The 25,049-nt window shown below is 41.5% G+C and overlaps 1 protein-coding gene across 2 annotated transcripts in view; it reads left to right on the forward strand.

The window, feature by feature from the left end:
- The first annotated feature begins 1,609 nt into the window (after nucleotides 1–1,609).
- Nucleotides 1,610–25,049, forward strand: part of specc1la (sperm antigen with calponin homology and coiled-coil domains 1-like a) — a 42,423-nt gene continuing 18,983 nt past the window's right edge. The window contains exons 1-3 of one of the 2 annotated variants that reach the window (XM_034171281.1): nucleotides 1,610–1,754; nucleotides 23,541–23,702; nucleotides 23,783–23,921. In XM_034171281.1, the coding sequence (XP_034027172.1) occupies nucleotides 1,680–1,754; nucleotides 23,541–23,702; nucleotides 23,783–23,921 (376 nt within the window). In that variant the 5' untranslated portion in view covers nucleotides 1,610–1,679. Of the gene's footprint in view, nucleotides 1,755–23,540; nucleotides 23,703–23,782; nucleotides 23,972–25,049 lie in introns of those variants that run through there. The other variant, XM_034171282.1, reaches the window with a different exon arrangement.

Below are 25,049 nucleotides of genomic sequence, written 5' to 3' on the forward strand. Positions count from 1 at the left end.
TAAAAACATTTTCAGTATTTAAAATTTTGTTTTAAAAATGATCACAAGAGCCCCAATACTTAGCTTCCCAGATTACCTTAGAATGCATGGAAAGTGGTGCTCTCCCTCTCATGTGCGCACTCTCTCTATATATATAATATTTATTTTTACTATTTTCCAGGGGAGCTTGACCCCCCCCCCCCCCCCCAATTAGGGCCGTGCCTTCAGCACATTCCACATTCACCCCCCTTCACCTGAAGCTACATCCACCCCTGTCCATTTTCAGTCAGTGAATGAAAATAAATGATAATAAAATAACAAACCCAAACTGACAGATTAAAAGATCATGAAAATAATAGGTTCAGAGCTACATCGTCTCCTCTGGATTGTTGGTAAAAGCTTTAATCAGATCAATTTTAAACTAGAGCACTGCACTTGTAGAGCACAAACCTCCAATTCCACAAATTTTAACCTTGGAAAAAATTTCAAGGTCAAAGTCCTGTTAGAAGTGGCTTTTCATAAGCTAAAATATAAAACAGGATATAGATCAAAAGGGGGCAGCACAGTGGCTTAGTGGTTAGCACTGATGCCTCACAGCAAGAAGGTCATGGAATCGATTCCCACCTGTGGCTTTTCTGTTGTTTTATTTGCATGTTCTCCCCGTGTTTGCGTGGGTTCTCTCTGGGTGTTTGGGCTTCCTCCCACATCCAAAGACATGCAGGTTGGGTGGATTGGAAACTTTAAATTGTCCGTAGGTTGTGTGTGGGTGTGAATGTGTTTGTCTGTCTGTGTCCCTGTGACAGACTGGCGTCTGTGGTGAACCCATCCTCACGCCCTATGACTGCTGGGATAGGCTCCAGCCCCCTATGACCCTCAATTGGAGTAAGCAGTTGAAGATGAGTGAGTGAAAAGAACTTTTCAATGTTAAAATCAAATATCCTGTGAATCTGTAATGCAGTTCAAACTTAGTCTTTTCATTGACAGTGCCACTTTGCACCTCATTGTCACAAATGAGTGACTGAGGAACTTTTGACTGAGCTATAATGCAAAATGTACACCAAATGGGCTTTTTAATATTAAATTCAAATGTCCACAATATCCACAATCTGGGTCAGATGTGGATCAAACTTTGTCAGTCAGTAGTGAGTGTCACTCTGCACAACACTTTCAAATATGAGAGTGATTGGGGAATGTTTGATTAAGTTATAATGTAAAATATACATTAAAAAGGTTTTCAATGTTAAATTTAAATGGCCACAAAATCTGTAATCTGGATCAGATCTGGATCAAACTTTGTCAGTTGATAAAGGATACCATCCTACATAAGGATCTCAAATATAAAAGAAATTCGATCTTTTTTGACAGAGTTATGACCTTTTTAATATTGCTTCAATGTTAAAGGACAGGGATTTAACCAAGATTTTTCATGACTATGACCTTTGACCTTGGAAAATTGAATCAGTTCTTGCCTATCAGGATATGAATCCTATATTTAAAAAAAGAAAATTTATAATATTTGAAAAAAATGTGGGTTTCAGGCTGTTTTCAAACAGTGGTGAAAACGGAACCTTCGCCCAATTTCGCAGGAGGTAACGAGTCCAGATGTTTGCAGTGAGGTGATGCAGCCAGAAGGCGGCGCACATCCTATTAACCATTAAACCGATGTGGCTGCTCGCTGAAGTTGTGCAATTCGCCACCGTATGTTTTTTTTTTATGTTACACACGTCAACTGCCCGTCATCGATTTATCAAAGAGAAGCTTCAGAAGAACCTGAGGTACGAATATTTTGTCAGCTCTCTGTGTTTTAGCTGGCTATGCTAACGCGTTAGCCGAGCGGTAGCGTTAGCGCCCCACTTGAGCTTTGCTAGAGCTCTTTGACAGCTTTACGCGAGTTTTCTCTTTAAAAAGAAGCACACGACACAGTGCTAAGGTGAAGCAGGCTGTGCTCATTTGTTTTGTCTATGGTGTACGTTTTAATTAAAATGAAAGGTATTGTTTTGATCCCCAAAAGCAGATTTTATGCAGCCGTCAAGCTAGAAGCATTTGCTTTAACCTGTGTTGTGATTTTTTTTTTCAAAATAAGATGAGGACGCGGGAGAAGCTATTGACAGTTGTCGAGTCGTGCACGAAATAGGAATTGAAATAATATATTAAACTATTCGAATAACAAGTTTGTGGATAAGTAAAATATCCAATCATCTTAATATTTGGTAACATAAAACATCATTTTGAATTAAATGTCTTTTGTTTGGACAAAATGAGGACCTTGAAAGCATTACTTGTCACATTTTGTTACATCTTATTTAACAAGTATTGTTTGGTTTATTGAACACAGAATATAAAATTTACTCAGTTGCTGTCTATTCTGGGTTTTCACGTATCCCATAATCCCTTGCGCGCCAGAGAGTCACTGCAGTCAAAACAGAGAATCCACATGACAATTGTAAATGAATATTATACTACAAAAATATAATTTTTTTTATGCTTTTCATCACGTTGATAAGAAACTGCTGCATGATACCTGAAAACTTGCTAAAACAATTATAACAAATAATCCGTATCTGTTACGTTTAATCTGCCTGGAATTTAATAAGAGCAAACTGAATTTCAGACATATATATTAGTCTGGAACAAAGAGGACAAACAGTGTTGTAAAGAACAGTAATCAAGACGTTAAAGAGCAATCTTCACTTTCCCCCAGAACAACATGATCAGGAAGCGAGTGTAAGTCACAGCAGCTCCCATTGAAAATAACGGGGAGACAGACTGTGATTCTCGCATGTTTACATAAAATAAACACTAACGTCTATAAATCCATAGAATATATTCACGTTGCGATGTTAATGCTGTTGTCCGTGTGCAGCGTGATCAGAACGTATCAGTGTAGTTCTCAATGTTACTGAGATCTCGCAGCGCGGTGACCTCTCAGAGGTTTTGTGGGATTTGAAACCTGTAAAGCCTCAATAAATTTAGTAATTTTTGTATGTATGGCTGTATGTTTCAAGGTGGAAAGTTCTTTTATATTTAATGTTAGACACTTGAAAATCACGTAGTTAGTCTTTGAGATTTAGACGTATTTCTTGAAAGCTGTGCCAGAAACTGGGCCTCATTGTGTCTAGTTTTCTGCTTTTATTTTGAAGGACGGATGGCCAAACATGAAGTACAACACTGTAATTCTGTGCCTTTGACGATGTAGCTGTTTTAAAAAACTAGCCAGGCTAATGATCATGTTTTTGTTTTTTTGTTTTTTAAGTTAAAGTTTTTGGGATTTAACCTGAGACAATAAACGTGTGTGACTGTGTGGGGGAGGGGGGCTTTAGATGTCTTAATACACAATACTTGTTTTTGTGTCTGAGTGGTATGTTGCTGTTGTGATTGTGGGAGTTGCCATGAAGAATGATGTAAATTAGTTTTTTCCTTTGACACAATATTCAAATTCTGGCTCAGAATGAAGCTGTTACACCTCTAAGTCAGTACTATACTATAGCACCGCCCGCTCCCTTTCTTCACATTTCATTTTATAAACACTTTGCTTTTCCAGAGGTGATCATCGCTGTTTCCCATTTTTCCTGGAAGAACTTGGACAGACCTATAATTCTCAGCCGACTCTTTAAATCAATGTCTCAGAAATGACGGGAAATATTCTTACTTGGCTCAGTGGGTTTGATGAAAAATGTTAGAGAAACTACTCTTTGGCTGCGTGATTCCCCCAAAGTCACTATATAAATAAGTGACAGAAAGTAAATTTATGAGGCAAACCGTTGGTCAGCATGTTGCTGTTGATGTGGGAGAAAGCAAAGTTAAATCTGTACAGTTTTGGTAAATAGGCAAAACTGGAGCCGAACCCAGCAGTCACTGGATGAGGGGTTAGATTAGATTAGACAGAAATTTATTTATCCCTTGGGAAGACTCCCCCAGGGAAATTGAAGTTCCATCAGCATTGTATAGCAGCTAGGGATGGGTATCGAGAACCGGTTCCTTTCGGGTATCGTTAAGAAATGATTCGATCCACCGACATCAATAAGCTTTGTGCTTAACGATTCTGTTATCGGTCCTTCAGAGTGGCCGTTGTTTTGAGGGGTGTTTGTCAGGAAAATGATGATTTCTCTACATTGATTACAGACCCTGCAGCGGGAAAGTAATCAGCTTTTCTGCAGCGCGGCTTTGCTTTGAACCTTGAACCAATCGAAGCAGTGGTTCGCAGATTGAAGCAATGCTTCGATCTATTGCTTCGTTTTTTCTTTCTTTCTTTCGCTTAATTTTCCCCCGCTAAAACCCTAAAGAGCATACTTCTGTGAGTATTATTTACCTTTTCTATGTTAAACCGACCTGTTATGGTCTTCTGAAACAGTTGGCAGATGTATTTTATAACTTAAAAACGGGAGCGATGCTAACGCGTTAGCATGTCTATGGCATTTTCAGTGTTAACAGTTAGCATTAAGCAGTTGCAGCCGGCATCACGTTCGGGTGCATTTGTTTTCAAATGGTAATATTTCTTAAATTTATTTTTGTTTATATATTAATAATCTAATGATTATTATATACAATTTTAGAGAAACAGACAAAAAGAACCTGAATAGAAACACAACAGAAACTATAAAAGCTAACAATGAACATACATAAATAAATACATACAGAAATAAATGTTTCCTGTGAACACCTAGTGACTCTTACACCTCCATTTCATCCCTGTCTTATTTAAGTTTAATGACAGTTTGTTTCGGTCAAACCGTATTTTCAATGTGTTAATTTCTTCAGTGATTTCCTCCAGAACTATCTGCCAAGCTAGAGAACTATCTGCCAAGCTAGAAAACTGCTGCATCCTAGTAAGAGCAGAATACTACTGGAATAAATTTGAATAAGGACTCACTGCAGTTTATCGTCTGGAATAGTCCCAGATTGCATTTCAGAACTTCTAGAATTGAAACATTTTCGTGCAGGTGGTGTTGGGGGGTAATTTTAGGTTTCAGCTTTTTTCTTTTTTTTTTTTCCTTCACCACTTTCATCCCTGAATATGTCAATTGTGAGTCACTTTTGTGCTGATTAAAGTTACTAACTGGGACTCCTGTCTTGTTGCGAGAAAGAAACAAGAATCGTCCTCCGTTCTGTTCACACAGCTCCAAACGTTGCGCGGCTCTCTGCCAAGTCAAGTTAGAACGATAGAGTCCAGTCGGAATTAATAACTTCAAAGCGAAACACCGTTTTGTTTATTTTTATTTATGTTCAGAGATCAAGGATACAGTGACCAATTTCATATTTATTTACTTTAAGACTCAATGAAATACATAGAAAACCTGTAAAGCCTACTTTTAGTACAAAATTCATGAGGTATCGATAAGGGAATTGATAAGGAATCGGATCGATACGCAGAATCGATAATGGCATCGATATCAATAAAATCTTATCAATACCCATCCATAAGCAGCACACAGGGTAAGAAGCACTCAGAGTATCAAGAGTGAAAGTAAAAAAAAAAAAGTTTGCAATTATAAATACAAATACGCAATATATAAATACCAGACATAGTGTTCAATGCTGGTTTACTGGCTACTAGTGTTCCTCTCCTTCCTGCCCCCTGTTCCTGTTAGTCTTCCTCCCCCTGAGTGAGGAGTTGTACATTCTGATGGCCTGAGGGACAAAGGGGTTTTTCAGTCTGTTGCTCCTGCACTTGGGAATAGTACAGCATATAACTGTAAGAATTGTTCAAATCCAGTTACAAGCACCAAAATTTGACTGTGTATACCTTTTGGTACATGTTGTAGAAAAAATGTTAACCATTTGAATTTTCAATAGGGGGCCAAGTAGGGGTCAATTGAAGAACTGCATAGGTAAAAAAAAAATGTTCCAGTCATACTGAAAGCTGTACCACATTATGTGTCTGATAATGATTCCAAAAAGGTACAGTTTGGACTATCTGTGACTTAATGTTCTGGAGTTATGGGGTAAAAACAGCAAAAATGGTGACAAAGGTCAGTTTCAGTTTGTACAGGGGTCAAAAGTTAAAGTTGCTCCAGTTTTGGTAAAATGTGGTGCACTTTATTGGTTGAACTAATAGGATTAACAAATGGAATAGTTCTGACTGTGTTGAATGTTTGGTCTCCAAATGAAAGGTCCAAATGAAATGAAACAATGTCGACATCCATTGGATTCTTTGACATGTGACATATGTTACCCCGTAACATAACTAAGCATGACACATGGTGCAAACTATTCCTTTTTAAAATCCTACTAACTCAACCAATAATTTGCATCATGTTTTACCATAATTGGAGCAACTTTAACTTTTGACCCCTGTACAGACTGAAAGTGACCTTTGTTGCCATGATTGCTGTTTTTATCCCATAACTCCAGAACATTCAGTCACAGATAATCCAAACTATACCTTTTTGGAATCTTTGTGATCAGACACATAATGTGGTATAGCTTTCAATATGATTGGAACATTTTTTATTTTTTTACTCCTATGCAGTTCAATTGGCCCCTACTTGGCCCCCGATTGAAAATGCAAATGGATAACGTTATTTTTCTAACATTTGTACCAACAGGTATACGAGGTCTGTGAGAAAAGTATCAGACCTTTTTATTTTATGCAAAAAATATATGGATTTGATTCATATGTTTTTACGTCAGCCAAGCTTGAACCTTCGTGCGCATGCGTGAGTTTTTTCACGCCTGTCGGTTGCTTCATTTGCCTGTGGGCAGGCTTTGAGTGAGCACTGGTCCACCCCTCTCGTTGTTTTTTCATTGCGAGGAAATGGCGGAATGATTTGGGCTTTGTTCCATCAGACTTTTTTCAGAAACTGATAGAGACAGGCAGCTGGAAACCATTTGGAAAATTCACATGGCTTTCGGTGAAAATTTTATGGGCTTCACAGAGATTACGGAGTGTTACTACAGCTTTAATGATGGCCCACAATGGCGCACGGGGCACTGCGCGGCAGAAACCACCATTTCATTTCTAAACGGATGGCTGTGTCGATCCGGGACCGTCGTGTGCAATTTCTCTGGTTATCACAAGAGCTGGACATCAGCCATTTTCCGGCAGATTTCACTTTTAACAAGAGATTTTGTCATGGAAAGCCACGCGGAGGCTTCGCGCGTCACGACGGAGCCGCTGATGGAGCGAGACAAAGAACACCTCCGTTTTGGAGTGTCAGAGGACAAGTTGGGACATGCCCAGCTCTCCACAATCTCTTATACTCACTCGACTGGTAAGCCACTGAAAGCCGAGATAGGCATGTCCCAACTTCACGCGCGGAGCCTCCGTGTGGCTTTCCATGACAAAATCTCTTGTTAAAAGTGAAATCTGCCGGAAAATGGCTGATGTCCAGCTCTTGTGATAACCAGAGAAATTGCACACGACGGTCCCGGATCGACACAGCCATCCATTTAGAAATGAAATGGTGGTTTCTGTCTGTCGATTGCGGCTCGGAGCGCAGCGCGTCATGCGCCATTGTGGGCCATCCTTAAAGCGGTAGTAACACTCTGTAATCTCTGTAAGGCCCGTAAAATTTTCACCGAAAGCCATGTGAATTTTCCGAATGGTTTCCAGCTGCCTGTCTCTAACAGTTTCTGAAAAAATTCTGATGGAACAAAGCCCAAATCATTCCGCCATTTCCTCGCAATGAAAAAAACGACGAGAGGGGGTGGACCAGTGCTCACTCAAAGCCTGCCCACAGGTGAATGACGCAACCGACAGGCGTGAAAAAAACTCACGCATGCGCACGAAGGTTCAAGCTTGGCTGACGTAAAAACATACGAATCAAATCCATATATTTTTTGCATAAAATAAAAAGGTCGGATACTTTTCTCACAGACCTCGTACACAATCAAACTTTGGTGCTTGTAACCAGATTTGAAAGATTCCTCTGCAAATATTGTGTTATTTGCTGCACTAGAAGGAGCAGTCTGTGGCTGAAGAGGTTCCTTTTGGTTTCTGATCACAGTGTGCAGAGGGTGACTGGCATTGTGGGTGGGGTACACCTTGGACAGGCCACAGATACACAGATAAACACACTGTTACTCAACCCTTTGGGCAGTTTAGTCATTAATTCACTGACCCTTCATGTCTTTGGAAGTGAGAGGGAACCCACTCAAACATGGGGAGAACGTGTGAACTCCACACAGAAAAGGACCAGGTCAGAAGTGTGCCAGGGACCTTCTCTGTGAAAAACATTGCCAAGTGCTAAGCCTCTGTGCTGTCTAGATGCTATAAATGATTGCTTTTATGTATGTCGTGTTAATACTAAGGCTAATTTTGGCAAAAGATTTGTGTGCTGCTCTCTCTCTCAGGCTGTCTGTCTGCTTGTCACACAGCTGGCCTTGTAGGGTTTGCTTCTCTTTCTTGTTTAACTGGACTGGAGACACCATTGCAGGAAGTTATGGCAAGAAAATGCCTTCCTGCAAGGAAAAGTATTAACAAGAGCAGCTCTCATTAGCGTGCGTACCTCTCCCAAAAACCTGGGAGTTTGCTGATGGTGTGACAAAATAAACATGATTTAGATTGGAACTTATTAGACAATGACAGACTGAACTGTAACCTCTGCACACCTTTTGAACAGACCTGAAGGTTATGTGGTCACTCCCTTCTGTCTGTGTGCCCTGAAGGGTATTTTGCTTTGTGACATTTCAACAGAATTTTTAAACAGGAAATCATCCTCCATCCATTGGCAGAGGTGAGAGTGTTGCCCTCATGGAGCTATGCACTACTGCTATTTATTTGTTTTATTACAGCCAGTGTTTCCCCATATTTCACAAGTGAGCTGAAACATGAATTGATTTCAACTGCAACATTCATTGATTTGGTTTTTACAAATTCAAGGGCTACAAATTTTTACCAAGATCTGGAGTGATAGTATAGAGCAGGTTGAGGATATCTTGGAGAGGTGGAGTTGTGCTCTGGATAGAAGAGAGAAAAATGAAAGGCCATAGGAGCAAGAAGGAGTACATGTGCATTTATGGAGAGGGAGGATGGTGGAATAGTGCGGTTGCAAGGGGTAGGATGAGTTAAATACGTTGGGTCAGCTGTGACAGAGAGGTAAAGATGAGTACAGGTAAAGAAGAGTGGCAGGGGTGATTTGTTGGTAGGAGTGGATCTGCTAGAGTGAACAGGTAAAGTTCATGTTGTACTGCTTGGAGAAAGTGGAACTGGCAAAACGAATAGAGGTGGAGCGCAAGATGATGGAGTTGAAGATGCTACAGTTGTCTTTGGGAGTGACTAGCATGGACAGGATTACGAAGGAGCATTTTGAAGGGACAGTGCAGGTAGGAGAACATGGAGTCACAAATGGTTAAAATGAGACTGAGATGTTTGAGCGTGTGAAAAGGAGGAATGTGGAAAAGGATGCAGAGGATGGATGCACCAAAGAGGAGGTCTATGGATGTGTGAGGGAGGACGAGTAGGTGGTTGGTGTAACACCCCTATTCCACAGGGTGCTGTTCTACTACGATCTCCCACGATCCAAGAATATGCAAAGACTGCTTAATCTGGCTTGCATCCTAACAGGCTGTCTTATAAAGCGTATACCTGGCAACTCGCTGAAACAAAAGTAAAGCTGAGCATGGCTGCATTCTCAGACAGAACCGCAATAAATGCTGCTTTTTCCTCAAATTTTTACCCTGATGGAACACAGTCAAACAAGTTTCAAGCTGTACTCACTAGGAATACCCTGTTAAAAGATGTGTGAATGTGATTGAAACTGTTAAGACTACGAACACAGAAGTGACCATGTAATTGATGCCGATTTAGCGAATCAGGAAGATGATTTTGAACTGCACGATGTGTAACCACATCGCGCGTCTGCTCACACTGTGTTTTTGCGTGCACAACACCATCGCACCGGGATCGTCCACACCTGCCCGTCAGATCGACGTTTGCATGGTTCACTCATACGAGCTGTTCCGCCGTGATTCACCCTGATTTGTACTTATTCGCACTATGTGTGAAGGGGCCCCGAGAAACGCACCCAGAGCAGACAAACATCGAGGGACTTCTTTAAAAACTCGGCGTTTCTTCAGTAATTTCCACCATCAGGAATTAAAGTATTTCCCAGACATTGTCTTCCAAAACAATGTCTTCTCATCAGGCTGGGATGAGAAATCCAACTGAAATGACGTAACTGCCTGGTCAGATTAAGACTTCATAGACGTTATATTTGCTCAGTGTGTGTGAACGGTTTTAGGAAGTGGCTATTCGTACGTAGCCATATCAATAACATTCATATGTAGCGCAGCCTTGTTATGGTTAGGGGTTATTGTTATGGTTGTGTGAGGCCTGTAGCTTTTATTGATGAGCCAATCAATGGACAGCAGTGGATTAGCGCTCGGCCCATTACTTTGGTACCAGAGGCTTCTCTACGAGGCTGAGAGCAACACAGCGCCGTGTCTTTTAAAAATACAAGAAACACACTGCTTCACTTTAAATACACAAGTCTATTTCAGGTGATCAGGGTGGCCCCGCTTTCTCTTCAAACAATTTATTTCACTCTGTGTCCCATTTTGAGAGGTTCTGGCTTCTGCTGCAGTCAGCTCTGTTGTCTTCTCCATTTTTCGTGGGAGCGTTACAGTGCCACATACAGGTCTGGCATAGACAGTGTTTTCACTGTCCCACAGCTGACATGGAACATTATTAACCAGTTTAGCTATTAAATGTTTTGTTATAACCAGTTGGGGAAGGTCAGTTTTGGGGTGGAACGCAAAACTGCCAGCTGTATGGAATGAACCAGTTGGGGAAAAGTTCTGGTTCAAAGTCCTGAGTACAGAGAAAGCAGCTGAGGACAGGGTAAGATGGTGATAGAGTATTTGCTGTGATGTGAAGCTGACTTTATTTTTTGATGAGCTTAATTCCTTTCTCCTGAGAATCTGTGTCCACATATGCAAAGACGATACCTAATTTTAGGACGTTGCTAATCCCAAATGGCTAGGCCAGCTTTTCAGATTTTAGGAGGTTAAAAAAAAGTCCACACATTCACTTGTTCCAGCCTAAGAAGGTTTGCTGGGTTTGTCTTGTATCTCTGTAAGGAGACCAGCGACACTATTTATATTTATGAATGACAGGACCAAGACCACGTCCCTCCGTTCCCAGACATAACTCTACTTGTCCTTAACCACTCTCCTCCAGTCTGCTGCCTTTGTTCGGTTTTCTTTTCAGTAAAGAAACTCTTGTTCCTTTTGGGTGCCTTGGATCAGATCCACTGAATTCATGACCACTGAACTGGAATTGGTTTCTGAGCCATTTCATCACAAATGGTTCTTCATTGCTTAGTCTTATAGGTTGCACAGTATTGGATATGTGAACATTTTTGGTAACTATCATTAAAAAGAAGAGAACCTGTAAATGAGATATGGGAATCTTTTAGGCAACATGATTAAATTCTGGTGGTGGTTTATAATTGGGATTTTTGGGACTTCACAATGTTCTTCTACCTCACTAAATGTTTCCAGTTACAAATGAGTAAACGTGACGGTTAGGGGAGGTGATGGTCTAGTGGTTAAGGTGTTGGGCTTGAGTCCAGAAGATCATGGGTTCAAATCCCCACCTGACTGGAAAATCACTAAGGGCCCTTGGGCAAGGCCCAATCCCCTATTGCTCCTGGTGTGTAGTGAGTGCCTTGTATGGCAGCACCCTGACATCGGGGTGAATGTGAGGCATAATTGTAAAGTGCTTTGAGCATCTGATGCAGATGGAAAAGCGCTATATAAATGCAGTCCATAGTGACCATCTTTACCTCCCTCAACGAAGTTGGGCAGAGGTTATGTTTTCTCCCTTTAGCAGCCTGTAACTCACAATTTTTCATTTATCATTATGATTTTTTGATAGGCAAGAACTGATTAAATTTTCAAGGTCATAATCAGATAAAAATGGGAAAAATCCCTATCCTTTAATTGTCAAAAAAAGTACATAAAATATCTCCACCAGAGATCGAAGCTATAATTGAAATGAGTGAAAATGTTGTATGGCTGGGGGGCCTGGCTGCCTTTTTGTTTCTGTCTTTTGTTTTTCCTTCCAGGTGGCTTGCATTTGGGACTGAGTGGCTGTGTTGCTGAGGTTATCAGGACCTCACCCTGATCACCTGCGGCTCGTCAGGACTCACAGCTGAGGTGCATCTATATGGAATGGAACATGGTGGCATTTAAGACTGGAGTATACAGTGTGTATTTGCCAGAGACTCGACCTTGTGACCAGACGGGTGAGATCGTCGTCTCGGGAGCCATCTCATCATCAGTGGATGCAGAGAACGTCCAGGGTTTGATGCACGGTCTGTGAAAGAGGAGGGGGTGAGGTCTCACGCTCGTCAGCACACTTCCTGAGGTACGTTAGATTTTGTGACTAACATTTATACAGTCAGTAAATGTGGTGTCCCTCACACCTTTATTATATTGAGCTGTATGTTAGTCATGTATCGGCTTCCACTGCAGTGGAGTTTTGTGAACTGGATGTTCCATGCCTGCAGGTTGGGAAGCTGATTAGTAATCAAGCCAGGAAGTGTTTGCTGTTTGTACACCTTTGAGTGTTCTCTCTGTGTGTAGAGTGTGGACTCACATAATGGTTCCTTCTTTCACAGACTCGGTTTGTTGCGGCCACCTGGGGGGTGTCGGCGGGGTCCTTGGGTCTGAACAGCTTCTGGCTCCGGACCGTTAGCGCTGCTGGGAGCGCACCACGCCAGACCGCACTTTCTGTTATTTTTGTATCACTGTTATGTATTAAATTCAGTTAGCCTTTGTACCGTGCTCTGCTTATTTCATACTGGGTCCTTCAAACGCTGGTCGGTTCTCCGAGCTGCATCCGACACATAACAGTAGTCTCTGGCCAAACATCACGGACCCAGCGGTAGCAGAGACGGTAACGCGCCGGGAAGGCGGCAGCAGACGTTCAGAAGTTATCCGGATCAGTTGCGGGTGCTCTATGCCCGGATGGTGCGTGTTTGAGACCCATTGCTGAATACTGATTTGTGCTCTCTTGCAGCCGTGTTCCTGTGTTTGTGCCTTATCCGTGGGTCGTGGTGGAGTGTAACTGGCGACGGCTTCGCGTCACGCTCCGACCGGATAAGAGGTTTAAACGGGAGCTGCAAGAGTGTGTCTGTAATGGGTGCACGCGCACGGCGGAGCTCTGTGGCATGGGTCGCTGAGCTTCCTGTGTTACAGTCGTAGCCCCGTTTCCCCGGGTAATGATAGCTACTGCGTCTGTTGTGTCAGCTCCGGTGTTATTTAGTTGAATCACATTTTTGGTTGTGTGTTGCTCACAGCTGCGCACAGAAAAGCAGCTCGTTTGTTTTCTCTGTCACCAAAGGTTTTTTATTTTATTTTTAGCACTCTGGCTCCCTCTGTTGGTGACTGAGTCACATTACCGTCAAGCTCTTAAGTTGGAACAGGTGTGTTCCATTTGTTTGAGCTTGACGGTATAAATCACTTATTTGTTTTGTGTTAGTTCATTTTGTGTGGGTGTTTTTTGAGTTGGTTTTTGTGTGGGATTTTATTTTTTGTTTTTCACTATTTAGTGTCTGGGGTCGTGACCCTGCAGTTCTGCCCACAAAAAAAAAAAAAAAAAGTCTGTTAGTCTTTCTTTTTATTTATTTTTTTTTCAGTTTCACCTCCCAGGGTTTGATGGGACGGTCCCCTGGGGGGTCATGGGGGGGGGTATTTGGGTTGTTGTTTTTTCTTTCTTTTTTTTTGTTTTGTTTTTTGTTATGCCCTCTCTTCTCCTCTGACTCCAGCCGTGTGTGCCGTAGTGTCGGCGTTGCTGGAGTGGTGCAGTTGGGTTGTGCTGGGCGTTTCCCGGGTAACCTCTGCACCCGGGAGGGGAGGGGGGGGTTTGGGGTATTTTGTTTTTGTTCTCTCTTTTCTCCTCTGGCTCCAGCCGTGTGAGCCGTAGTGTCGGCGATGCTGGAGTGGTGCAGTGTGGTTATGCTGGGCGTTTCCCAGGTAACCTCTGCACCTGGGGGGGGGGGGGGGGGGGGGGTGTTTTCCGCCCAGTTTCCGCCCTCAGGGTTTGACTGTGGTGTCCTCTGGGGGGGGGAAAGGGCTGTGGGTCCATCTAGCCATAGACGGCTGGGGCTGGGTCCATTGGTCGTGAGGGGAGGCGTCTCCTGGGGTTGACGAGTGGTCCTCTGGGAGGCGCTGGGAGTCCCCGTGTGTGACGTTGGATCCCAGAGGGACCTCGGCTGTGGTTATTACTCCTGGAGCTGGCGGGGAGTCCTCTGGGGGATGTTGGTCCCTACATGTCGTTTGGGGGGGGGGGGGGGGGGGGGGGTGTTTTAGCGCTTTTATTTGTAAGCTTAAGTTTGGGGTTTTTCTTTTCTCCTCATCCCGGGGTTTGATGGGACGGTCCCCTGGGGAGGGGGGGGGGGTGGTTTGGTTGTTTGTGTTTCTTTTTGTTTTATGACTAATGACCGCACATGGTTGGATAAAGGCTGACCGCACAGGTTTAAGAACTCCTGGCCACACCTGTGCTGAGTGACTGACTGAAACAAAGGCAAGGATGCAGCCAGAGGAGAGGACATCAACCATTCTATTGGAAGACAAATGCAGATGTGGTTTCCAGCCATGGTCCCTGGAGGGGGGTGTTTCTCCTGGGCCAGGTTTGTGTGGTCGCCGGGAGGCTTCCCGTGAGGGTGGGGTACTGTTGTATGGCTGGGGGGCCTGGCTGCCTTTTTGTTTCTGTCTTTTGTTTTTCCTTCCAGGTGGCTTGCATTTGGGACTGAGTGGCTGTGTTGCTGAGGTTATCAGGACCTCACCCTGATCACCTGCGGCTCGTCAGGACTCACAGCTGAGGTGCATCTATATGGAATGGAACATGGTGGCATTTAAGACTGGAGTATACAGTGTGTATTTTCCAGAGACTCGACCTTGTGACCAGACGGGTGAGATCGTCGTCTCGGGAGCCATCTCATCATCAGTGGATGCAGAGAACGTCCAGGGTTTGATGCACGGTCTGTGAAAGAGGAGGGGGTGAGGTCTCACGCTCGTCAGCACACTTCCTGAGGTACGTTAGATTTTGTGACTAACATTTATACAGTCAGTAAATGTGGTGTCCCTCACACCTTTATTATATTGAGCTGTATGTTAGTCATGTATCAGCTTCCACTGCAGTGGAGTTTTGTGAACTGGATGTTCCATGCCTGCAGGTTGGGAAGCTGATTAGTAATCAAGCCAGGAAGTGTTTGCTGTTTGTACACCTTTGAGTGTTCTCTCTGTGTGTAGAGTGTGGACTCACATAATGGTTCCTTCTTTCACAGACTCGGTTTGTTGCGGCCACCTGGGGGGTGTCGGCGGGGTCCTTGGGTCCGAACAGCTTCTGGCTCCGGACCGTTAGCGCTGCTGGGAGCGCACCACGCCAGACCGCACTTTCTGTTATTTTTGTATCACTGTTATGTATTAAATTCAGTTAGCCTTTGTACCGTGCTCTGCTTATTTCATACTGGGTCCTTCAAACGCTGGTCGGTTCTCCGAGCTGCGTCCGACACATAACAGAAAATTCTTCTTTGGGTGAACACCCCGTTTGTAGGAGACTGTCCATGGTAACACAAACACTGTTTTGCAGAGTGGGAGCAAGAACTGACTCTGGCCTCTTTTATCAATACTGGTGGTCTCTGGCCTGCACTCTGTGCCATTTAAGATCCAGTGAAATGGTTCAAAAGGAATCTTAACATGTCCACCCTGATTTCACAGTGCTTCATGTTTCATTCCTTCCTTTAGTGTTGGAGTCTTTCAGTTTATTCATTTAATCTTTGCAGAAAACTGTCCATTATAGTACAACCCCTGGCAAAAATTATGGAATCACCGGCCTCAGAGGATGTTCATTCAGTTGTTTAATTTTGTAGAAAAAAAGCAGATCACAGACATGACACAAAACTAAAGTCATTTCAAATGGCAACTTTCTGGCTTTAAGAAACACTATAAGAAATCAAGAAAAAAAAGATTGTGGCAGTCAGTAACGGTTACTTTTTTAGACCAAGCAGAGGAAAAAAATATGGAATCACTCATTTCTGAGGAATAAATTATGGAATCACCCTGTAAATTTTCATCCCCAAAACTAACACCTGCATCAAATCAGATCTGCTCGTTAGTCTGCATCTAAAAAGGAGTGATCACACCTTGGAGAGCTGTTGCACCAAGTGGACTGACATGAATCATGGCTCCAACACGAGAGATGTCAGTTGAAACAAAGGAGAGGATTATCAAACTCTTAAAAGAGGGTAAATCATCACGCAATGTTGCAAAAGATGTTGGTTGTTCAGTCAGCTGTGTCTAAACTCGACCAAATACAAACAACATGGGAAGGTTGTTAAAGGCAAACGTACTGGTAGACCAAGGAAGACATCAAAGCATCAAGACAGAAAACTTAAAGCAATATGTCTCAAAAATCGAAAAATGCACAACAAAACAAATGAGGAACGAATGGGAGGAAACTGGAGTCAACGTTTGTCACCGAACTGTAAGAAACCACCTAAAGGAAATGGGATTTACGTACAGAAAAGCTAAACGAAAGCCATCATTAACACCTAAACAGAAAAAAACAAGGTTACAATGGGCTAAGGAAAAGCAATCGTGGACTGTGGATGACTGGATGAAAGTCATATTCAGTGATGAATCTCGAATCTGCATTGGGCAAGGTGATGATGCTGGAACTTTTGTTTGGTGCCGTTCCAATGGGATTTATAAAGATGACTGCCTGAAGAGAACATGTAAATTTCCACAGTCATTGATGATATGGGGCTGCATGTCATGTAAAGGGACTGGGGAAGATGGCTGTCATGGCACAGGGTCAATGTCAACGAGCAGATGTGATTTGATGCAGGTGTTAGTTTTGGGGATGAAAATTTACAGGGTGATTCCATAATTTTTTCCTCAGAATTGAGTGATTCCATATTTTTTTCCTCTGCTTGGTCTAAAAAAGTAACAGTTACTGACTGCCACAATCTTTTTTTCTTGATTTCTTATAGTGTTTCTTAAAGCCAGAAAGTTGCCATTTGAAATGACTTTAGTTTTGTGTCATGTCTGTGATCTGCTTTTTTTCTACAAAATTAAACAACTGAATGAACATCCTCTGAGGCCGGTGATTCCATAATTTTTGCCAGGGGTTGTATTACATATGTACTTGTAGCCTTTTGAAAGTAGAATTTAATTATGGCAGAATTGCTGCATTCTGGCAATTAATTGCATCAGTGGTCTCTTATCACTTACTGAGTTTACAGTTTTGCTGCCGTATTTAGTGGAACAACAACCTTATTTATCACTGTGGCGAAGCATCAACTCCAACTATGATTGAACTCGAAGGTAGACTGCCTGATATCTTAGCTTCATGTTTGGCAAATGCCTAATCAGTAGACAGTCTTGTGGATAGTTTAAACTCAGTGCTCAAAACACTTGACATGATTGCACCACCTTTGTTAACCACCCCCCCCCCCCCCAAAAAAAAAACAGTCACCTTGGTTCAGTGATTACCTGTGTGACCTCAAGCATAAGGCTAGATGTCTAGAACAGAAATGGCGTAGTTCAAAATGCTGATGATGCTATGATAATGCTAAATGATGCTGTCTTAGACTATAAGCATGCATTACTGGCTACAAAGTGGACCATTACTCTGATTTGAACAACAAAAACAAGCATAACTCAAAGTTCTTGTTTGACATGGTGGCAACACTTACTCATGGACAACCACCTGTTAGTTGCTCTCCTTTTACAGCACACGATTTCTTGGATTACTTTGAGAAGAAAATAGAAGACATCAGGTTAAACATATCCCGGCATGCCTTAATCCAGCCACTACACCCTGCTATTGAGGTGGGCGCCATTACTGAGGTGTTACCTAGATTTATAGAATTTGATAGTATCTCACTAGGCGTGCTGACGAAACCCGTAACATCAATAAAAAAAAAACAACCTGCTTATTTGATCCTATACCAACAAAACTGTTTAAGGACCTGTGACCCTCTCTTGGGCAGACTGTGCTGGAAATTATTAATCTCTCATTAATTTCCAGATGTGTTCCTAAATGTTTCAAATCTTCAGTGATTAAACCATTACTTAAGAAACCTAATCTTGACCCTAGTGTATTAAAAAACTATCGGCCGATATCAAATCTATCATTTTGCACTACAATTTTGTAAAAAGTAGTGTCACGGCTGCTCATGGATTATTTTACTGAGAATAATCTCTTTGAGCCACTGCAGTCTGCTTTTAGAAAATATCATTCCACAGAGATGGCTCTCACTAAAGTGGTGAATGATCTTATGCTTGCAGTGGATTCGGACACCACCACGGTTCTGGTGCTGTTAGATCTCAGTGCTGCGTTTATACCGTGGATCATCATATTCTACTTGATAGGCTGGAAAATCATTTTGGGATTACTGGGAGTGCCCTTGCATGGTTGACGTCATATTTGACCAGTCGTTCTCACTGTGTTTTGTACAATAACACTACCTCTAACCTTAGTGACATGAAATTTGGGGTTCCACAGGGGTCTGTCTTAGGCCTACTGCTTTTCTCCCTTTATATAGCACCCCTTGGGCACATATGGCAGCGTTTTGGGATTAACTTTCACTGCTATGCTGATGATACTCAATTATACATGCCGATAACTGCTGGTAATCTTCTCGACATAAAAACCTTAGAAGATTGCCTTGCATCAGTGAGAAGCTGGATGTCTAGAAACTTCCTACTTTTAAACTCTGATAAGACTGAAATGATGGTTCTTGGTCCAGTGAGACATCGGCATCAATTTGACCAGTTAACGCTTAGCCTAGACACGTGTGTCATACGTCACTGACAAAATGAGGAACCTTGGAGTAATTTTTGATCCTACATTGTCCTTTGACCTCCACATTAGAAATATTATGAGGTCTGCTTTTTTCCACCTGCGAAATATAGTTAAGATTCGTCCCATCCTGTCTATGGCTGATGCTGAGACCCTGATTCATGTTTGTCTCTCCTAGATTGGACTACTGCAATGTTCTATTGTCTGGTTTACCGCAGTCCAGCATTAGGGCTCTCCAATTGGTTCAAAATGCTGCTGCCAGACTTTTGACACGAAGCAGAAAGTTTGACCACATTACACCCATTTTGGCATCTCTTTACTGGCTTCCTTTTCCAGTGAGATTAGATTTTAAGGTTCTGCTACTAACCTATAAAATTATTCAAGGACTGGCACCTCCCTACCAAGTTGACCTAATTAAACCCTATGTACCGGCCCTGGCTTTGTGTTCTCAGGGTGCAGGACTACTTTGTGTCCCTAAGGTGAATAAGAAGTCTGCGGATCACAGAGCTTTGCCTTATCATGCCCCTGTTCTGTGGAATGATCTCCCTGCATCAATAAAAGTCAGATTCTGTGGAGACTTTCAAGTCCAGACTTAAGACACACTTATTTCCCTTATGCATACTGGCATTGTATAGTTCTATGCTTTTAACTCTTTTAAATTCATTTTATTAGGAAACGGAGCGTGCCGCAGCCTCAACTTTATCTAAATTCTGGGTCTTTTCGTGAAGCTTAGAGCTAGTGGCCGGCGAACACCTTGGTATTTCTTGTTTTTCTTGTTGCTTAATGCTGACAAATTATACTGTATTTCTTGTCTTTCTGATGCCCAATTCTTTTTTTTTTCCTCTCTGTTTGAGGTGCGGCTCCATCCAGAGATGGGTGTGGTGTCTGTTTCTGAAACCCTCCTGTCTTGTGCACTGTTAAGATTTCCTGTATATTCATTTTGTGAATTGTTTTGTAATGTTTGTTTTCTGTCTGTAGCATGGCCCAAGCAGAGGGTCACCACTTTGAGTCTGGTCTGCTTGAGGTTTCTTCCTCAGAGAGAATTTTTCCTTACCATTGTCTCCTGTGTGCTTGCCCTCGAGGTTAGTAAGGTTAGACCTTACTTGTATGAAGCGCCTTGAGGCAACTCTGTTATGATTTGGCGCTATATAAATGAAAATAAACTTGAAAATTGAAAAAGTATTGCAGAGTTGCTACATTCTAGCAATTAATTGTCACAGTGGTGGTGCTCTTGCTTCACGGCAAGAAGGTCTGGAGTTCAAAGCCCACTTGTCCCCTTATTTCCAGGTATATCAGGAATGGTGTTTCACTGTGTAAAACCTGTCCCAAATAAATATGCTAAGCCATGGCCAATCATTTGTGGGAACCGTGAGCAGCTGAAAGAATGAGAGTTCTGGGCTATTTTCTTTAACGTGTAGGTTCAAAGGAAAGGCTCTCAGGTTGATGTGTAAATTCTGTGTTCTAGAGGTCATCATATCACTTCAAAATCTGCTAACTAGTTTACAAATAATGAATATTTATGAGTTGAATGGTACAAATATTGGTACTTTCCATCTTTCACCTCATGAAATATTTGTTACATTGAATGAATAAAAAACAACTTTATCCATCCCTAAAAGGGCAATTCATCTGCAGTTCACCAGCGCAGTCACACAACCATGCACAGTGTGTGTCAGAAAGTCCCAACTTTTTTGAAACGTGTTGCAGGCATCCATTTCAAATGAGCAAATATTTGCACAAAAACAATAAAGTTTATCAGTTTGAACATTAAATATCTTGTCTTTGTGGTGTATTCAATTGAGTATAGGTTGAAGAGGATTTGCAAATCATTGTATTCTGTTTTTATTTACATTTTACACAATGTCCCAACTTTATTGGAATTGGGGTTGTACTCAGCTGTTATATAAAGTAACGTATTTTGTTTTTTAATAATACTCACCAACTGGCTCTTCAGATTGTTGTATTTTTTGGCTCTTATTATTTTTTTAAAGCCCTCCCCAGATATTCTTCATGTGGCCTGTTTGATGAGTATTAGGTCTCACTGCTCATTTGATACTCCCAATTTGTGTGAAACATCTTGTTTTTTGGGGTGGGGGAGGGGAAAATCATGTTAAAACGAGTGATGTCCCGATCAGGTTTTTTTGGCCCTGATCCGATTCAGTCATCTGATTTTGAGTATCTGCCGATACCGAGTCCTGATCTGATACTTTAAAAAACTGAATGAACAATGAACAAATGCTAAATATATAATATTTTCATTTTAATCACCTTATTTTATTATTTATCACTTAAACAGTACACTTCTCCTTGAGGTAGCTTGAACAATCAAGTAATAATCTACCAGACTTAAAAAATGTACAAATTTCCATGTTATTTTTTTGTCTAAAAATAAATGTCCAAGGTTCATTATGTTAAACAATAAATTATCTAATCTGAAATAATGTGGTTTTAATTTACAGATGAAATGTTTCTAAAGAACCATTTATTGATTTAGCTATTTTAATTACAAGTGTTCTAAACTTTTTTAAACAGTAATCAGAAATTTTGAGGTAACAAACAACAAAAAACATTTCCAAGGATTTTTCTTCAGAAAACTGCTCTATAAATGAGCAGTCCTGTGACATGTTTCTGTTTTGTAGAGATCAGTGGTTTCTGCCACTAGTCTTCCGTGTTTTGGCCCGACGCGTTGTTCCTATTGGGCAGCGCGAAGCTACGTCACAGCTCAGAGCGTCGAAAGTTGGATTGGGTTGAACTTTGACGCGTCAGCCTGCCGACAAGCGGCAATGCGTGCTCCCGTCAGAAGCGTCGCTTTAGCTCGGCTTTTGGCGCGATGCTTCTGGTGCCTCTAAAAAGCAACGCGTCTCATTGACAATAATGCTTTTTTAGGCCGATTCATGACACTTCTGACACATGAAAGGCCCATTAATCTGCAATAATGAGCTTGAAATAGCGCTCATCAAAATAATGATTCAAATCTATATCAGATTCCTGATCGGGATGCAACGTCCGATTTCAGTCAAGTCTGAAACCACGTGATCGGGCCCGATTTCCGATCACGTGATCGGATCGGGACATCCCTAGTTAAAACTTCCACTGAATTCATATGATTTTGCAGAATTGCAACGCTCCATTCAGAATCATTTTCTAAATATGAATTTTAGAGGTTTGGCCCTCAGAGCTAAATTTGAACATTATTACAACTCTTGTGAATAATTAAATTATTGAATACCTGTTGCAAATAATTCTTGCTTTTTTATTTTCTGTGCAAATTTCAACCCAGTCCAGTGGAAAATAAGCATGTGGTGAAGCTTATAATACATAGATTCATAATACATACATTAGACTTGTAAAATTTTCAGATTTAACTCTGAGGGTTAACTTTCCCCGCCAAAATAAAAATCACAAAGATGAATAGATTTGAAAAAGTCTGATTATTAGATATGTACAGTCTCACATTTCTGAGACTGTATTTTTTTGTGGGCTACAGTTCTGAGTGTTTTGTGCTTTTGTTTCTTGAAGTGACTACGTTTGTACCCTTTGAAAGCACAGTAGTCCACAGAGATGATAAAACAATAGCTGTTCTACGAATCAGTTTGACGATTCAAGAATGTCGGCTGTAATCTCACACACATGCGTTAAACTTTAATAATGTGCTCGTAGCAGCAGGATGGTATGTTGGAATATCAGAAGAATACAAAAGGAGGGTTCTTTTTGTATTCTTCTGATATTCCAGCTAATGTTGGTTTTATGCTGATGAATGTGGCTGTTTAAAGTGAATTATTCACTTGCTCATTTTTCCAAGTGTCTTCTTTCCGCTAGCTAATAAACTGAAATCTTTTTTTTAAGCACTAGATTTACTGCTGATATATGATTCGAATTTTTTATTTTTTTAATTTCCAAACCAAAACAGCCTTCACTTAAAGAAAACAGAACACTGATTCAGAGATCCATTGTCATGAGGTTTCCTCTGTACAATAATTTCGGCTCACTTTCTCATTAATGTTTTAGTGCAGAAAGTACACAGCATGTCCCTGCTCAAGTACTTATTGTTTGTCCCACTTCCTCTGTGTCAGGCAGTTTTCAGAATTTAAGGAAACGTGGGCTACAGTACAAGATGCTAAAATTCATGTTTTACTCTTTTTAACTTTTGGCTGTATCAGCTGGATCTTTTTCATATTTTTAGTCTAACTGCTTAGCCACAGAAACACAGCCGAATGAATTCCGTGGTACAGCTTACCAATGGGTGACGCTTGGTGCATCCCTATGAAATTTTTATTGTTGTGATAAGTGTTTTGCAATGGTGGAGTATTATAGTCGCATCAAAGCTATCCAGTGCATTGATTGTGGTTGGTACCTGATAGTGCTGTGCAGTGTTAAATTGTATTCCTGTATCCAGGATGGTATCATACAACTGCCTTACGAGCCGCCAAATGTAAACGTAATAGAATCCATCAGTTCATATTTAGCAGATTCACATACCCAGTAGTAATCACGGAAAATATTCATCTTGTAATATCTGCAGCTTCCATGTCATTTGATCAATACCAAAAGTTTTTCTTGGAAGGAAAATGTCTTCATGTCGCTTAGGAACTGGCTCTCCAGAACACGTTTGTCTTAGCTAATCCTTGAGAGACGGAAGGAGAAATGTTTTTGGTTTTTAAGACGTGCATAGCTTTTGGATCTGGTCTGTGTTCTCTAGTGTTTAGGGAATAGTGCCTGGAAAGAATTTATTTTCCATGGAAAACTGGCGCTATCACTCTGTGTGCTGCTGATGCACATTACCTTTCTGCTGCTTTCTCGTGGACAGATTGTTGTAAATGTATCAACATCAGAGGTCAGTATGAAGAAGACGGTCCGGCCAGCGGTCAGTAAGGTGAGCGGAGACAGAGGCAAGACGGAAGCCACAACCACCTCTGGCACTGGAAAGCCTCTAGCCAAGACCACCAGCACGGCAGCACCTCTCTCAAAGGTAAATAACTGCCACTACTCATAACGAATGTGCCAAAATCTGGTGTTGTTTCATTTTTGGAACTCCCTCCCCCACCACAGGTAAAAAGCAATGACGATCTTTTAGCAGCGATGGCTGGAGGGAACCCTGCATCAGGCAGTGCTGTCACCAAGACCAAGAGGACTGCCTCCATTGGGACGACGGTGAACAACCTGGACAGCAAGTCGAAGATAACGTCAGGTATTATGTCGTGCAGACATACTAATTTTGTCCGTTGGTGCGATGCAAAGGTTTCTCATGTTTGATTGAGGCTGAAATTGTAAGGAGACGATCATTGTCATTAGAATGCTGACTTCGTAGACTTAATGTGGATTGCCATGGTACAGTGGCTGGTTTGAGGCTGTGGCTTCTGTCGTTAGTGGGGGAAAACATGCAATTCTTGTAACAAACAAGGTAGTAATTAACACAGAATTTGCTTTAAATAAGGCTTGACTTACTGTGTAATGTGTGTTTTATTACTAAGTGTCTCGAAAGCACAAGTAAATTTCCCAGGTATCGGACGGTCTTTGGAAATATAGGTAACGCTACAGCGGGGACTGACCACAACTATGTTTTGAATCCGCTGACCGGTAATTAGCAAAGCTAGCTTTTTTTTGTTAGCTGATTAGCTTTTCAGCTAACTTTGAAAACCACCAACGGACCAATTAACTTGCGTTAAATTTAGTTGCAATAACCTTTAGATTGCTAACATTTTTGCGGGCATAGTGAATAAAGCTTAACAGTTAAACACATTTGTAAAGCCTGAAATCATACATTTTAGTGCCTGCCTGTTACATGTTTTGTAGCAGACAGACAGCTATGAGGGGTAGAGCTCAGTCCTCTGCCAGCAGAGGAGAGCTGGCTACCAGAGAGAAAGTAGGAGAGGGAGAAAAAAAATTTTTTCACAGCCATACAGACTTGCAGACATATCACAGGAGTCATGCACCACAAGACTGTTTTGACTTATGGTTAAAATTTTAAACAAACTAATTCCGGACAAGTTATTGAAATTAACGTCACATCTGGCATTTTACAAAGTGAAAATATCAGCTATATGTTTTAGTTTAAAGGTAATGCACCAATTTTGAAAGTTTTAGCGTTAGTTTTAGACACACATGCTGAAAGGCATTATGGGAAAATTAGTTTCCTGTCATCAGTGGTTGGTCGGTATATGCGTAAAAAAAAAAAGACGACACACAAGTTACTGTAACGTGTGTGTTGGTGTTACAATTAATCTGTATTTGTAAATATGTTTTTTCCAGTTGTAAAAAAAGGCAATTTGAAAACTGAAAATTCTGTTTAAGTGATTCAACACTTTTAGCGAATGTG

This window comes from Thalassophryne amazonica, chromosome 5, assembly GCF_902500255.1.
Source record: "Thalassophryne amazonica chromosome 5, fThaAma1.1, whole genome shotgun sequence".
NCBI lineage: Eukaryota > Metazoa > Chordata > Actinopteri > Batrachoidiformes > Batrachoididae > Thalassophryne > Thalassophryne amazonica.